The sequence below is a fragment of the Molothrus aeneus genome, chromosome Z (genome assembly GCF_037042795.1).
Source record: "Molothrus aeneus isolate 106 chromosome Z, BPBGC_Maene_1.0, whole genome shotgun sequence".
Taxonomy (NCBI): domain Eukaryota; kingdom Metazoa; phylum Chordata; class Aves; order Passeriformes; family Icteridae; genus Molothrus; species Molothrus aeneus.
Window position 1 is genome coordinate 42398367 of NC_089680.1, and position 16740 is coordinate 42415106.

The following is a 16740-nucleotide window of genomic DNA, read 5'->3' on the forward strand; positions in this document are numbered from 1 at the left end:
AGGTCTGGTCATATTACTGGCCCTGTGGAGAGAAGTTTTAGTCCATTTCTACAAGATGTTAGTGGGGAACTTTCAGATCAGTATTAGAGGGGCCCTGCCTCTTAGCCAGGTAGAGAGGGATGACTGGGTTTACTGGACTGCGTGGATTCAATGGCCTGGCACAGCAGCCCCACAGGATTAGAGGCTTTGCTAGATACTGATGCACATTGTACCCTAATGCCATCAAGCTATACAGGGACAGAATCCAGTTGTATCTCTGGAGTGACAGCTAACTCTGTTGGAGGCTGTGATTTGTCCAACTGGGAATTAGAGGCAAAAGCACCCCAGTGTGCCTGGACTGGAGGGTCCATGCATCCTTGGCAGAGACTGTGCCAGGAGATGATATTTCAGAGATCCAAGAGGGTATTGGTGGGCTTTTGGTATAACTTCTCCAGAGACAGAGGAAATTAAACAGTGGTCTACCTTGCCTGGTCTCTCAGAGGAGTCTCCTGTTGTGGGGTTGCTGAAGAACAGCAGATGCCAGCCACCACCACAATGGTGCATGGGAGGTAGTAAGGCTCCAATGGAGACTCTGCAATTCCTAGCCATGAGGTGGTTTGCTGGCTGGAGAGCCAAGGAGTGATCAGCAGGACCTGCTTACCCCTTAACAGCCCCATATGGCAACTGTGAAAGTCTAATGGGGAGGGAGACTAAGAGTAGATTATCATGGCCTGAGTGAATGCTGCCTCTGAGTGCTGCCACACCCAACATTTGGAGCTCCAATACGAACACCAAAGGCAGCCAAGTGGTGCCACCACTGACATTGCTGATGTGATTTCTCAATCCCTCTGGCAGCAGAGAGCAGGCCTCAGTTTGTTTTCACTTGGAGGGATGTCCAGTAGACCTGAAACTGACTGTGCCAGGGATGGAAACACTGCCCTATCTGCCATGGACTGATCCAGACTGCCCTGGAACAGGATAAAGCAGCACACCTGGAATATATTGATGATATCTTTGTTTGGAGGAATAGTGTAGGAGAGATTTTTGAGAAAGGAAAGAAAATCCAAATCCTTCTAAAGTCCATATTTTCCATGAAACAGGGTAAGGTAAAGGGACCTGCATAGGACATGCAATTTTTAGGAATAAAATGGCAAGATGGACATCGCCAGATCCTAATGGACATTACTAATAGGATAACAGTGATGTGCCCACCAACTACCTAGAAATAAACACTAGCTCTTAGGCACTGTGGGATTTTGGAGAATGAACATTTTAAATTAGTCTGATTGTAATCTCCCTCTAGCAGGTGACACAGAAGAAGAATGATTTTGAATGGGGCCTTGGGCAGCAACAAGCCTTTGAATAAATCAAACGGGAGATAATTCATGGTGTATCTCTTGGGCCAGTCTGAATAGGGCAAGATGTAAAAAATGTGCCTTATACTGAAGCTGAAGAGAATGGTTCTTCCTGGAGCCTCTGACAGAAAGCACCAGGTGAGGCTCAAGGTTGAACCCTAGGTTTTTGGAATTGGGCATGCAGAGGATCTGAGGCCTATTATACTCCAACTGAAAAGGAAATACAAGGCAGCTTATGGTGTGCAAGCCACTTTGGAGGTGATTGGTACTGAAGCACAGCTCCTCCTGGTACGCTGGTTGTACAGTGGGCTGGATATTCAAAGGGGGGATCTCCTCTACACACCATGCAACCAATGCTATGTGGAGTAAGTGGGTTGCACTGGTTGCACAATGAGCTTGGATAGGAAACCTCATCATCCAGGAATCTTAGAAAGGATCATGGACTGACCAGAAGGCAAATATATGGGAATGTCACCAGAAGAAAAGGTAATATGTGCTGGAGAGGCTCCACTATGTAATACATTATCAGAAAGGAAGGAGCAATATGCCTATTTTATTTTGGTCCTTGCTGTCCTTGTGGGAAAGCACCAGGGATGGAAAGTGGCTGTATGGAGTCCCCCACAACAAGTTGCAGAAACTGCTGAAGGAGAAGGTGAATCAAGTCAGTTTGCAGAGTTGAAAGCTGTCTAGCTGGCCTTAGACATGGCTGAATGAGAGAAATGGCCAATGCTTTATACTGATTCACAGGCAGTGACAAACGCTCTGTGGGGGCGGTTGCAGTAATGGAAGCAGAATAATTGGCAGTGTAGGGGTAAACCCATCTGAGCTGCTGCATGGTGGCAAGATATTGTTGCCTGGAAGGAGAGCCTGGTTGTGAAGGTGTACCATGTAGCCAAGCGCTGGGCCACTGAAGAACATCAGAATAACCAGCAGGTAGATCAGGCTTCCAGGACTCAGGAGCCTCAGGTGGACCTGGACTGGCAATTCAAGGGTAAATTATTTCTAGCTTGGTAGGCCCATGACACCTTGGGACACCAAGGAAGAGATGCAACATAGAGATGGGTTTGGGATTGACAGGTGGACTTGACCAAGGGCACAGGTTATCCATGAATGTGAAGCATGAGCTGCCAAAAAGCAGGCCAGGTGGGTAAAGCCTCTTTGGTATGGAGGATGATGCCTGAAGTATAAATATGGGGGGCCTGGCAGATTGACCATATCATAGCCCCCTAAGTCTGTGGTGGCGAGTGCCATGTGCTTACAGTGGTGGAAGCAGCTGCTGGATGTCTGGAGTAAGTGTCCTGTGCCTCATGCCACTACCTGGAACACCATCCTGTGCCTGAATAAGCAAGTCCTGTGGCAAAATGGCACCCCAGAAAGATCTGAATCAGACAGTGGAACTTCCTTCCTAAACGTCCTCATTTGGGCCAAAGAACGTGGCATTGAGTGGATGTATCATTCCCTAGCATGCACCAGCCTCTGGAAAGAATGAATTATGTAATGGACTGTTAAAGATACACCGAGAACAATGAGTGGTGGGACATTCAAATGTTGGGATACATATTTAGCAAAGGTCACCTGGTTAGATACCAGAGGATCTGCCAGCCAGGGTGGCCCTGCCCAAAGTTTTTTGTGGTATAGAAGGGGATAAATTTCCTGCAGCGCATTCTAAAAACATGCTGGGGAAAACAGTCTGGGTTATTCCTGCCCCAGGCAAAGGCAAACCCATCTGTGGGATTGCTTTTGCTCAAGGACCCAGGTACACTTGGTGGGTAATGTTGGAGGATGGGGAAGTCCTGTGTGTGCCTCAAGACAATTTGATTTTAGGTGAACATAGCCAATGAGTTAAATTGTATGATGTTTGTCACTATGCAACACTCTATTACACATGCAGCTATTATTACCACTTCTACACACAGAAGTGGTAATAATAGCTGCATGTGTATCACCTCACAGAGCACCTCATAGCATCAATCCTAATCACAACTGTTCTGGGGATCTGAGCCTGACTTCCCTCTGATCTTCGCGCTCACAAAAATGAACTTAGATAAAACCACCAAGTGCAGAGTACCGGGGTCAGAACTGGCTCAAATGTGCAGCATACAACAAACCAACACCTCAGTTCATCTTTTCTGCTTGAAAGATTCTTACCAAGGATGAAGGCCAAAATCATGGATTAAATGAATTCAATTAACTTTTTTTTTTAAATGTGTGTATGTTTTATGAACACTTAACAGAGTGTTCCATTGACTAAGAGAATAATGTTTGTGTATCTAGCAAAACAGATAAATAGGAAAGGTGATGGGATATTGGGGAGTGTGAAATTTGAGATAACACAGATGATATGGAATAAGCAATAGGCATGGTCCTGATTACAGCTAGGGTAATTTCTTCTCAGTAGCTGATACAGTGCTGTGTTTTGGATTCAGAATGAGAATGGTGTTGATAACACAGTGATATTTGGGTTTTGCTAAGTTGTGTTTATCCAAAGTCAAGGACTTTTTCTCTTCTTGTCTCATGCTCTGCCAGTGAGAAGATACAAAAAAAAAAAAAAACCAAAAACCAAACTGGGAGGGAGCATAGCTGGGACAAATGACCTAAACTGACCAAACGGATATTCCACACCAGAGAACAAGAAGTCTGGTATTTAAACTGGGGGGTTACCCAGAAGGCCTGTGGATCTGGGTACAGGAAGGGCTGTCTGGCATCTCAGTGGCTGGTGAGCAATTGCATCCTGCATCACTTGTTTATTATTTCCCATTATTATTGTATTTTACTGTATTTTCAATTATTAAACTGTTCTTATCTCAACATACAAGTTTTACTTTGACTCTTGTCCCCATTCTACAAGGGCAGGGGGCAAAGAGAGGGAAGTTGAACAAGCGGCTATGAGGTGTTTCATCTCCAGCTGGGCATAAAACTACAACACATGTTTTTGAATATGTTATTTTAAACAGAAAACTGAAACTACATTTCAAAAATGTGCAAAAGGTCAGGAGCAGCAAGTTCAAAACCTGTGCTCCCGGAACCAATCTTCACAGAAGGCAGCTAACAAGGCACTATTTTCAGCAGTTTCCTTCTAAGGAACTCACTTTTACAAGTGTGAGGACAGGAGAGAGACTATGCTCCCATCTTTCCTTCCCCAGTAAAATTACTGAAGAGGAATAAGGTAGCAGAATCCCTTTTACCAGCAAATCACAGAAACTCTCTGACCTGGGTTGTTACAGAGCAAACCACAGACTGCTTTTATGCATTATTTATTCTAAGTACTCAGAGGTCTGATCAGAAGAGATAAATGTAATGAATACTTAAGATTTAGAATTTTAAACTAATTAAGTCTGCATATATAAACTTTTATTTACATAAGGCATCAAAACTGCCCTTTTTAACAAAAGGGTCATTTTTCCCTTTAACCAATACTTAGGTGAAAGAAATGTCACATTTAATAAACTAATATTCACTGGTATACTTGTTCTGAACAAGCAGGTATAATCCAATGTACAAGATGAAAAACCACAAAATATCCAAGCATACTGTTTCATTAATTACTCTGTAGAACAAAGAATTAAGGCTTGTTTGCATCACAATGATGATCAATCATGCATCATTTATTCCCACAAAGAATAAAATCCATTTCCAAGTGAAGCAGGAATAGCAGTAGTCTTGTATAATCCCCATATTGTTTACATGAAAACCAACCAATTTGGCATCTTAGAAATTAGATTGAAAAGTAGGGGGAAAGAGAGGAAAACAGAAAATGGCCCTTACTTCAGAATCTTTTATAAGCATTTTCAGTTTCCATTTGCAGAAACCCTTCAGCTTAAAGAGGAAAACTGGGACTTGTCAAGAGTTATGGGTTCATTGATGAATATGAAGTATCTAGCAAAAATACATTGTTTGGAATAATGAATTCCACACTGATATCCCCAAGTAAATGGCATATATATTAGGCTGAGCCTGTTTTAATAGGTCTGATTTATAAAAATGGTAAACCTGTATTATGCTTCTGCCTGATGTAATAGTTCCTGAGTTTTAGATCACTGCTAAGCCACAGCAGACAAAACTCTGAACGATGTAATGAAAAGTTTTGCAAATCACTTTCAGCAATAGCACACATTTTGTTCAGCAACCTTCAATCATCAATGAAAGTCAGCCTTCCAGGTCCTTCATTCTTCATCCACCTCCGGTACCTTTTCCATCGAGGATCCATGGCCATCTTCTTCTTTAACTCCTCCTCTTGTTCTCGTTTATACACCTGGTAAGACAGAGAGAAGCTTTTAATAAGGATGAAGAAACAGCTTAACCGAGCCTCATTGGGGTCGAAGTGTTTATTCTTCAATTGTTTGCCAGCCTATTTTTCTTACAAAAGACTGGATTGCAGTGCAGAAGCAGATCCTGACCAACACGAAGTGTTGGAGCACCTGCAGCCCAAGAGCCTACTACTTACTGCCCAAGATGCTTTGTGTTTTTGCTGAGAGCAGAACAACCTTCCTGAAAGCTCCAAAACATTTCTTTGCTAGAGAAGTAGATGCTCAATGAATTCAACAAAATACACACTAAGCAACTGCTCATGTTCTGAAAAGCTAACCTCACGAGTCCCCTTCAGCACACACTGTTCAATGCAGCTGTTCAGCTCCTCATTTTTAGCTGTTCTCCCTTTTCAAAGTAATCATCTAACAGAATACCACTGTGGAACTTTTTCTTCCCAAGTAAGGTTCTCAACAAAGTTGAGAGTATCTCAAATATCTCTGCATCCAGTATTTACAGTACAAAAAGATAAACAATTATATTCTGTCAAGAAATATTCCCTCACTGCAATGGAATCAACAGTTATCAGCAAAGTCAATAATCTGAAAAAAAATAAAAGGCACAAAAATGCAACAGTATCTGCATTTTTATTCTGGAAGGCAGTTTATGTAGATGCAGCCAGCATAAATCTCAAAACCATCCATGATTTTATCATCTCAGTGTCACATGACTTAGTCTGACTCAAAGGCCTATTAAATTTAGGGTTCCACTATACAAACAAGATTTTAAAAATATATTATAGATGGCTACATGAATACACAAGCTCAATGCTCAGTGATCATAAAGGTTTTAAGAATCATTAGGAAACAGTAAAAATATTGTGGAGGCCTGTGTATTGAATTCCTGGTCTTTCCCATCCTAAAACACCAGAAAACCGAACAATATGTAGATAGACATCTCCAGTGATGAAGGAACAGACAAGCTTTTGGGGAGAAACATGACAGCAATATTTTTCAGCCTAGAAAATACATTGCTACATTTCAAGTAAGGATATGGCAGTGGTACACAAAAGCACAGCTAGCACAAGAACAGAATAAAGCATGATCATTCTCCATTTCCAGTAATACTGGAATGAGCAGGAGGTCCAGGTGGCTTCAAAAATCCTCTTCTACCACCTTCTACAAGTATTGATGAACTCATGACCAGATGGCACAGCAGAGACTGAAAACTTCAATGCATACAACTGACCAGGTAAAACTTACTAAAGCAATTACCTACAAAGACACCATTTCCTTTTCAGAAAGTTACAAAGCGCAAAGTATGTTGGATAACTATTACTATAGAGGTGCAGTTGTCATGTATTTGTCAGGGAAAATGAACTGCTGGCCACCACAGGAGAGAAGTGTGAGCTACAAAGACTTCACCTGTGGCAAATACAGCTCTTTCACATTCAGTGACCAAAACATCCTTAGTTAAAAACTGCATGGATGAGAAACCAGGGCAGTTTTTCTCTACTACAGGACATCCATCCAATCTTTTTCCATATTAATATCTGCTTTAACTAGCAGCATTACTCAGTCTTTGGACTTCCAGACTCTTTCTTCAAAAGCAGGCAGGGTTAAGTTATCTACAAACTTGAAGAGGAAAATGATAAAATAGTTGTTAATGTAAGGAAAGGATTAGCTGCCAGGTATGCATATGTGCTCAGTTAGGATGGGTTCGCGAGAAAACACTCTTTGGTGTCCTGCCATCATCCCATCTCTTTTCTCAGCGTATGCAGAACTGCAGCACCAACTCTTTTTCCCCTGAAGCAGACTAAGTTCACATTCTCATGTTTTTCTTTAGAAACCACTCATCCAAATGGCTCACAGATGCACCTCTGTGGAATAACAGTGTTTTGTCAATGCCCCAGCATCCCAAATAATTCTCGACTGCAGATCCCATGCTGTGGCTCATGTTCTTTCTCTGCTCTCACACAATTTTTAAAAATTGTATAGTAACTATCTACTATTGACTATTAATTTAATGACTATCCACGGCAAGAGCAGAAGTTGTGCCTAATGGTGGTTTTTATGGCATCCCTACTTGAACAGGTATACAGCACTGCAAGAACAGTCTATGACTCAGCACAGGTCAAAGCACTATCAAAGGACAGATGGGAAAACCAAACCAAAACAACAACAACCAACCAATCAAAACAGTCGGAGTTAGAAATTAACAGCTTAGAAGACTTATAAATAGGAGTTTCAGACAATCTGGGTAATTCTTATTAAAAATTATTACTGTTTGGAGAACAGACAGCAGTCTTCAACCTACCATAATAGCACACTGTTATTACTGCGCTGGGACTGCTGGATAACCAACATTAGTTTTTCCACCAGGGCTACTGATAAATAACATAGAGAAGAGAGATCTTCAGTTTCCCTGAAGCTGCTGGACAGACCTTAAAGACTAATTACCAAAAAAAGGTAAAGGTATGTAAAAGTAGCTGGAACCAGTGGATGAACTAATAAGGAAGTAATAAGGAACTAATAAGATAATAAGGAAAACAGTGGCGTTTTTGCATGTAATAAGAAGCAACAGCACACGCTGGAAAAAAAAGTTCAAGGAAAGGACACCTGTAACATTGAAGCACTCAGTCAATACAAGACCCCTTCAGACAAGCCTCTAGAACCATAAATGGACTTCCAGCAGGACTCAGATGCATGCAAATTAGCTCTAGGAAAAGTGATGTTTATGTATAAGCTAGGAAGTATATTGTAATGAGTATGTATGATCATGATGGCATAAATACCCTACTGTAAAGTTTCACGACACACATTTGATTAGAGGATATATGCTTAGGGTGTGTCCAGTGCTGTAATAAAGAATGCCTGCTTTCTAATACTTCAAGTTGTGTTAGAAAGTTTATTTCCTGGCCAATTTCAGTATTGCTACCCACCTCATAGTTTTCTCGTATCCAAAGCTGCCGTTCAAGAAAGGTCTCTTTTTGATGATCTTCCAGGCTGTCAAACTGAGACTGAGACATTTTCATGTACCTTCGTATGATATACAACTTCTCTTCCACACCATACTCTTGCCCTTTAATAGTGAAACAATAAATCCACCAACAGTACCAAACTATGTATTTGCACCAGTAAAAAGGAGCGAGAAGGATCTGAAATAGGAGGATATCGTATATTTTGGGCTTCTGATAACCACCCTTTATATCTATTTTATTTTTAATAATGTCTTTGATAATTTCTTCCTCCTCTTCCCGAATTTCTTCTTTAGACCGCCTGTTCTTGCCTTTTTCTTTAGTCTTGTTGAGTAAACCTTGTTGCCTGGCAATCTCAGTAGCTTGTATACGGTATTTTGGCACAGATGCTAAGTAGTTGATAGCTTCATTGTAACTACTCCACCAGCTGAAGAACTGTAATTTAAGAACAGCAAATGTAAAAACCATGTTTTAATAGACACATTCCTATCTGGGGGTTTGCGAGGAAAAGAAATAAGTAATGCTGTCACACACTTTTAACCACAGTTACATTACAGTAAGGGTAAAAAGTGAAGCTAACAGTACTTCCGTGGTGTCACAGAAGCTATCCCTCCAGACTGAGTGAAGCACCTGGAAAATGGATGAATACAAGTGTATCTCACAGCAATTTATGATGACAAGGAAGGCCAAGCACACACTGCTCTGAACAGTTTTGTTCCTGAGTAGATGTCAATCTCCTGCAAGTTAATACCAGGCTGTGCCAGCCATTCTCAGAAGCCCCTCTTCTTAGATTTATAAATATAGGAGCTAGTATATGAATATTTAAGTATAAAATTGTTACCCAGTAACAATTTAAACTGTTTAATTTAACTGTTGAAAACAGTTCACTGAACATCGACTAAGTATGTGACAATCTCATTAGTCTGGCAGTGTCCACTTTACAAGACTCAACATACCTCTCTGATCTCCAGCTGCCCTCTGGATTTCAAGGGAGTGGGGGAAAAAAGCCCCCAGACAACAAACCAGAAATTTACTGCCTGGATGAACACAGAATCATAGAGCATCCTGAACTGGAAGAGACCCACAAGGATCACCAAGTCCAACTTCTAGCCCTGTGCAGCACAACCCTGAGAATGCTTCCTTCTGAAGACAGAAGAAGCACAAAGACTAGCTGAGAGCTGATGTTATTCCCCTCTAGTGTCTTGTAAATGACCTGACATGAGGCACAGAAAACGCGGAAGAAACTAGATAGGCAAAGAGGGAAAAAGTTAGCAGCTCACTTTCATTCTTGGGACATCCAAGCATGTCTCACTGATGCAACTTTTTTAACCATGATGCATTTCACACTGTTTACCAAGACCAAGCGCAGACATAAACCCATTATTACAACCTTAGCAAAGGCAAAGGAGCTGAAACAACAGAAAGCAAGATGGGCAAACCAGTTTACATAGATGCTTACACAGAATTTGGAAGCATTTCGCAGTTGGGACTCCAGGAAAGTGAAGTGTCTGCATTTACAGACAAGAAATAAGATGTGAAATGAAACATTGCTGCTACTAAATCTGAAGATAAATTAGGTATCTGGCTGAATATGCCATTAGAATTTATTATTCCAAGTTCTCAAATTCTGATCAACATACTTTTTATTCTAACTTCCAATATCCTACTAAACATTGAGCAACCTGCACCACAGCATAAGCTGTATCTTCATCTCTTAAACTTCTTGGGTATTTTTAATGATGTTTTGAACCAGTGATTTTAAAGATTCTAAAGAGAAGTTATGCACTTTTGTTCTCTTGTCAGCAACAACACAAGCTTTTTCACCTAAAACACAGGGGGTTTTCTTGGCCTTGGATCTACCACCTTCAAAGTAAACTCTGCTGAACTGAATTTGCTTCTCTCCTGACTTCATCAATGTGGTGTTTAAAATACACCACAATGTGAGATTCACTCAAGTTTAGTAAACTCCTGATATACAGTTCTATCATCTGAATTGAGTCTTGAATTCAGTTTGCTAGTCTGTTTTTTTTTTTTAAATTTACTTATGCATCTTGACAAACTGACACACGTTACTTGGGGCACTCGTCCTGCATGAGCTACTCTGAGCCTGCCAGGAAGAACTGAGTAAATTCTTCAGAAAAGATGCACCTTGTCTCAACAAAATTAATTTCTACCTTTGTTCAAGGTACCAAGGGCAGTCAAAAATCTGCTAAGTACCTCCTGACTTCAGGATTTTTATGGACACCACACAGACCTGAACCACAGCACAGAGGAACAGCTCCTCACTGACACTTGTTATTAAATGGCACATTATGAGAACTGCCACTAATTCTCTTCTTGTTCAGAAACTCAGAGAGCAGTAGGATGTAAAGGTGAAATTTTACCTGAAACACGGAGATGGCACACACTGTAACTAGGATCACTATTGTAACATCTACTTTAGGTGCCAATCTCCTGCGGTAGTAGTGGTAGTAATGCCTGTAATACTCTTCAGGATGATCCAGCATGTAGTCATAATCTTTACGTGTTTCTTCATCCTGCAGGATGACATGAAAAACTCATTCAGGTTTAAATTCCCGTTTTCACTTGCTCTATTGTACATGTGTTTTACACCTCATTAAGGACCATGCTGCTGTAAAACTGGCAGCAGCCCAAGGGAATATGAAACATAGAGGAAATTCGTTGTTTTCTCATATTCTCTATTAATTTGTTCTCACACTTATCTGCCCATGCACATATGATATGTTTAGTCATAAAATGAATAAGCTGGCACTGTGCAAAGCCATTTAAAACTAGAAAACAGACAAGCAACTAAAATCCACAGTGTAAGTTGTTTAACTTCAGAATGGGAAGTCCAGCTGGACTGGAGTTAATAAGTATTGCTCAGGAAAAGATTTTCAGATGAAGAACCTATTAGGAAATTGTTTTACAAAACTTAAAGGAATTAGTTTTCAGGGCTATGGAAACTGTCCAATGGAAGGCCAATTCAAAACCTCATTGTTCTCATGTCTTCTGAGTTTTTCATCATTTTCCTCCACGTAATTGCAGAATGGGAAATATAATTTTGCCAGGCTCAACTGAATTCCTTTCAAGCTCTGTCCCTCCCTTCACTCCCAAAAAAAAAAAAAAACAAACAACAAAGTTCCCTTTTCTATTCCCTTGTAGCCTTAAAACACTTACACGTCTCCTTCTTCCATTCCTGGGTTCCATCTTTGCCAAGTCACACATGCTTTGCCCTGAGAAGCCTTCCCTTACAGATCCCATATGCTACTCGAGTCACTGCTACTTGCAAAGGTATACCTCCAAGATAAAGCCTAGTCGGTTTGTTATAAATAAATTAAATAAATAAATTTGAAAATAACTCATTCTAGACACAGAAGGTTCTTCAAGAGCACTCCATCCTCCTTCCCGCACTCTCGGGCTGGCTACGGAAGGAGGATTTTTCGGGGTGTTTCTCCTCCCCTCCCTGACTGCTTACCGGAGCGGCTCCGGCCGCGGCGGCGGTCCCGCTCTCTCACCTTGAGGGTCTCGTAGGCGGCGGCGATGAGCAGGAACTTCTCGTGCGCCGCCTGCGCCCCGCTGCCCTCGCCGCCCGCGGGCTCCCCGCGGTAGCGGTCGGGGTGGTACTGCCGGGCGAGCTGCCGGTAGGCGCGGGCGATCTCCGCCTTGCTGGCCTGCCGGCTGACGCCCAGCACCTCGTAGCAGACTCGGCGGCCGCAGTAGAGGCGGTCGGTGAGGCCCCGAGCCGGCCGCGGCAGCAGCGCCGCGCACAGGCATAGACACAGCGCCCACCGCCCGCCCGGACACCACCGCGCCGCCGCCGCGGCCGCCGCCGCCGCCATCGCCATTGCTCCGCCGCCGGGGCCGGGCCGGGCCGCACTCGGCGCCGTGCGCGCGGCTGGCGGCAGGGCCGGCGCGGGAGGGCGGGGGCGCGACAGGGGGCGGGTCGCGACAGAGCCCGCGCTCGGCGGCGGCGCGGGGAGCGAGGGAGCGGGGCCTGCTCGGGGCGCCGAGCGCTGGGACCGCTCCTTTGTCCCCGATTTCTCACAGGCTGTGCCGGCCCGTTCTTCCAGCCGGCGGTGTGCCCTTGCGTTGCACCCACACCAGCGGAATCCTGGGATGCATTCGGAAGAGCACTGCCAGCGGGTCGATGAGGTGATCCTGCCCCCTGTACTCAGCCCTGGTGAGGCCGTATCTGATCTGCCGTGTTCAACTTCTGAGCTCCACAGCTCAAGAAAAACACAGAGATACTGGAAGGGGTCCAGAGGAGGCCACAAAGCTGACTTGAGATCTGAAGCATCTCCCTCATGAGGAGAGACTGCAGGAGCTGGGCCTGTTCAGTCTGGAGAAGAGACGACTGAGAGGGGATTTCATTAATGTATACAAATATCTCAAAGGCAATGCCAAGAAGATGGTGCCAGACTTTTCAGCGGTTCTCAGAGATAGTATGAGGAGCAAAGGCCATAAATACAAGAAGTTTCACCTCAACATGAGGAAGAACGTTACACTGATAGTGGCAGAGCACTGGGACAGGCTGCTCAGGGAAGTCACAGAGTCTTCCTGTCTAGAGGTATTCAAAACCCACCTGAACACGTTCCTGTGCCACGTGCTTTAGGTGACCTTGGCTGGGGGTTGGAGTGGGTGATCTCCAAAGTTCCCTTCCAACCCTAATGATTCTGTGATTCTTCCAGGGAAGAAACTTTTGAAGTACTTCCTGAGCCTGTGCCTGGTTTAGGCTTGCTCCTGGCAGAAGAGCTCAGGCTCTGACCACCTGTCATGTAGGGTCCAACAAAATTTAACTGGCTCCACATTGGGAACTGCCTGGTGCACCGCCTCCATGGCAAGGAATTGTGGAGAACACTCCTCCTGCTGCTGCTGCCCAAAGACACAATTGATAGGTGACCTCATCTATCTAGAAGTGTCTAGAAGTGTCCTAAGGGAGGGTGACAAGGTTCTACATGGATGTGAAGAAGAATTTCTTTACTGGGCAGGTGACTGCACACTGGAACAGATTGCCCAAAGAGGTTGTGGAGTCTCCCTCACCTGAGAGATTCAAGAACTGCCTGGATGCAATCCTGTGCCATGCCTTCTAGGGTAGCCCTGCCTGAGCAGGGAGGTTGTACCAGATATCCTTCCAGCCTGACCCATTCTGTGATACTGAGTGATTCTGTATGCACTGCTCCCTGAAGTGGTGGCTTTGACAGCTGGTCTGCCACCTGTGATGTCCTGTACCCAAAGACTTCTCCTGGAGAGGAGGATTGTATCTCTGCTGTGGTGTAACCAGCAGGAACATCACCTCAGTGTTGGACCTTTCTTAGGAAAGCAGATATGGGCATGATGCTGCAAATATTCACCACAAAAATAGTCAGCTCATTAGAGAGCATGTGCTGTTCTTAAAGCTAGAAATGAGTGTGCTTCCCATGTGGCTGGTTTCCTCCTCTGCCTGTCTCCTTTCTGCAAAAATAAATGCTTATAATTTCCACCAGTTGTGGATGGGTTGCAAAAAAAAAAAAAAAGGCCCACCTCTTTGCATCTCATTACTCATTAGAGCCCAGCCTCTCAGCACCGGAAGCTGTGAGTCAACTCTTCACACCATGACCTTAAAAAATTGTTATGGGTTGACCCTGGGCTAGGTTGCTAGTGCCCATCAAGCTGCTCTATCACTTCCCCTTCTCAGCTGGATGGGAGAGAGAGAATAAGATGGAAAACAGCACATTGGTTGAGATCAAGCAGTTTACTAAAGCAAAAGCGATAATTTATGCACACACAAGCAAAGAGGAGGAAAATAATTTTATTCTTTACTTCCCATCCACAAGCCACATCTGGCCATTTCCTGGGGAGTGGGACTTCAGGATTGTAGAGATTGCTTTGGAATGCAAACACTGTAAAAATGTATGCCCCCTGTTCTTCCTTTCTCCCTCAGCTTTTATATCTGAGCTGACATCAAATGCCATGGGATATAGCTTTGGGAAGTTTGGGTCAGCTGGCCTGGTTGTGTCCCCTCCCAGGATCTTGCCCACCCCCAGCCCCCTTGATGGAGGCAGTGGAATGTTGAAGAGACAGCGCTAATGCTGTGCCAGTGCTGCTCAGCAATAGCCAAAACAGCGGTGTGTTATCAGCACCTTTCCAATTACCAGTGCAAAGTGCAGCAAGGTGAGGGCTGCTGTGGGGGAAATGAACTCCAGCTCAGCCAGAAACATTGCACAGATGAAGCAAAAAATGCTGCACAGAAGCCTTTTTTCCTGACTCGAGAAACAAGCTAGTCCTCTGACACCTGTCGCTTGAAGTCACGTCTGCCTTGCGACTGGCCCTGGAGCTTTCAGGAGGCACCACTGTTTCTCCCCGTGCGCCTGCAGGAAGCAGTGAGGGAGGTGGGAGCGGGCGCCACGCTGTCTGCTTCCAGAGGTACCCCAGCGACGCCTCGGCTGGGGCATGTTGCCAAGGTGCTCCTTACAGAGATCACGAATGACATGGCAGAGTTTGGGAGAAAGACGCTGTGTGGTGATCTCTCTGAGTAACCCCAGAACGGCAGGGGAGGAGGTCTAGGGAGCAGCTTTATCCCTTCAGGAAAAGGCTTTGGAATAGCGGCTCGGCAGCGCCGGCTGTGGTGGGGGGGCGTGGCCCTGCCGCTCGGTGGGCGTGGCATTTCCAAGCTGTGGGCGGGGCTCTCCGCCCTGCTTCTAGCGCACCCACGGCCGCGCGGGGGCGCCCTAGGCCGCTCCCGTCCCGTCCCATCCCTGCGCCGCCGTGCCGAGCGCGGAGCCGGCGCGGCCGCCATGGAGGTCAGCGCGGACTCCGGTCAGTGCTGCCCCCGTAAACCTCCTCCTCGGGGCCTGCCGGGCGGGGCGGCGGTGGCGGCGGGGCCGGGCCGTGTACGCGACGGGGGCGGGCGGTGGCCACGGCAGCTCTCTCTAAATATAAACTGGCGGTGACAGACGAGAGGGAGCTTGCTACTGTCGAGGGGAGCTGCCGTGAGCAGAAGGAGGAGGGGGTGGAAGAGGTGGAGAGGGAGGAGAGGGAGGAGGAGGAGAAGAAGAGACGCCGCCGCCGGCCCGGTGCCGGTGCCGGAGAGGGGTGGGAGGTGCGGAGCGTCTCTCGCCGCCTCCCCTCCCTCCCCAGCCGGCAACATGGCCGCGGCCGCCCAGGACGAGCTCAGTAAGTGCTCGCGGCGCAGGGACTCACAGCGGGGGCTGACGGGCGGGCGGGCGGGCGACCCACCCGGAGTTTCCCCGCAGCTTCCCCGCAGCGGGTCTCCTCTGCAGTGGGGCTCGGCCTCCGGCCCGGCCGGGCGGTGACGGGCGCGGGGCCGGACCGGCGGTGGGAGGCCATCTCGGGAAGCGGAAACCGGGAGCAGCGGCACCTCCCGCATCCCCGGCTCCTCCGCGGACACGCCGGCTGCCTGACCTTGCGGGGAGGTGGCGGCGGCTCCTGGCCGGGACGGAGCTTGGGGTCGCCGGGACCACCGGCTCCGGGGGAGCGGCCTCCGCCCACCGCTCCTGTACGGGCACTGGCGGCAGCGCCTCTGCCCGTCGGTGCTCTCGCCCTGCGCTGTGCGACTGCCGTCTTTGAACCACAGCAGCGGCGTGAGCACAACGCCGGCTGGCCCGTCCAGGGGCGGGTTCGCCCCGAGTGCTGTGCCGGGCGGTGGGTGCGAGAGCGCATCGCGGCCGCCCCTGCGGCGCTCGGCACATGACCGGAGGTGCCGCTGCCGCCGAGCATTCGAGACAGCGGAGCTCGGCCCTGCCTTCTTGTCATCTCCAAAACCCTTTCTCAGGGACTCTGGGAAAGCACCCGATCAGCTGCTCTGTGGAGGAGCTTATGGAACTTCAAAAAAAGCGGTTTCTCTTCCCTTGCTTTTCCTGGCCTGACATAAAGATGGTTCTTATCTGTGAGGAGTTAATAGCTAGATAGCATATGACTCAGCCAAATGAGAGGGCCTTTGGTTGCCCTGAAATAGTACTTGGCAGTCGTCAGAGAGAAAGGGCAGAAGAAATACTTTGAGCATATTTGAGCACTATTGGCTTTCAGTACTAAAGAATTTCTGTGTGCTCTTTCTTCATTTGTTATTTATTTTATTCGTTGTTGCTGTTGGTTGTTTGGTTTTGGTTTGCTTTTTTTTTTTTTTTAATTGTAGCTTCTGTGTAGACAACGTCCTCCTCTTTGTTAGATGTTACTGGAACTAGG

At 46.1% G+C, this 16740-nt stretch overlaps 2 protein-coding genes across 2 annotated transcripts in view; one reads left to right on the forward strand and one right to left on the reverse strand.

The window, feature by feature from the left end:
• Nucleotides 1-4668: 4668 nt before the first annotated feature.
• Nucleotides 4669-15334, reverse strand: DNAJC25 (DnaJ heat shock protein family (Hsp40) member C25). Its single transcript, XM_066569770.1, has 5 exons — nucleotides 15011-15334; nucleotides 12075-12785; nucleotides 10941-11093; nucleotides 8521-8991; nucleotides 4669-5586 (listed from the first exon to the last, which is right to left on the reverse strand). Exons 1-5 carry the CDS (start codon nucleotides 15332-15334, stop codon nucleotides 5464-5466), a joined length of 1782 nt encoding a protein of 593 aa, XP_066425867.1. The 3' UTR covers nucleotides 4669-5463.
• Nucleotides 15286-16740, forward strand: part of ECPAS (Ecm29 proteasome adaptor and scaffold) — a 58823-nt gene continuing 57368 nt past the window's right edge. Inside the window, exon 1 of the mRNA XM_066569731.1 lies at nucleotides 15286-15354. Within this exon, the coding sequence (XP_066425828.1) occupies nucleotides 15333-15354 (22 nt within the window). The 5' untranslated portion in view covers nucleotides 15286-15332. The remainder of the gene's footprint in view (nucleotides 15355-16740) is intronic.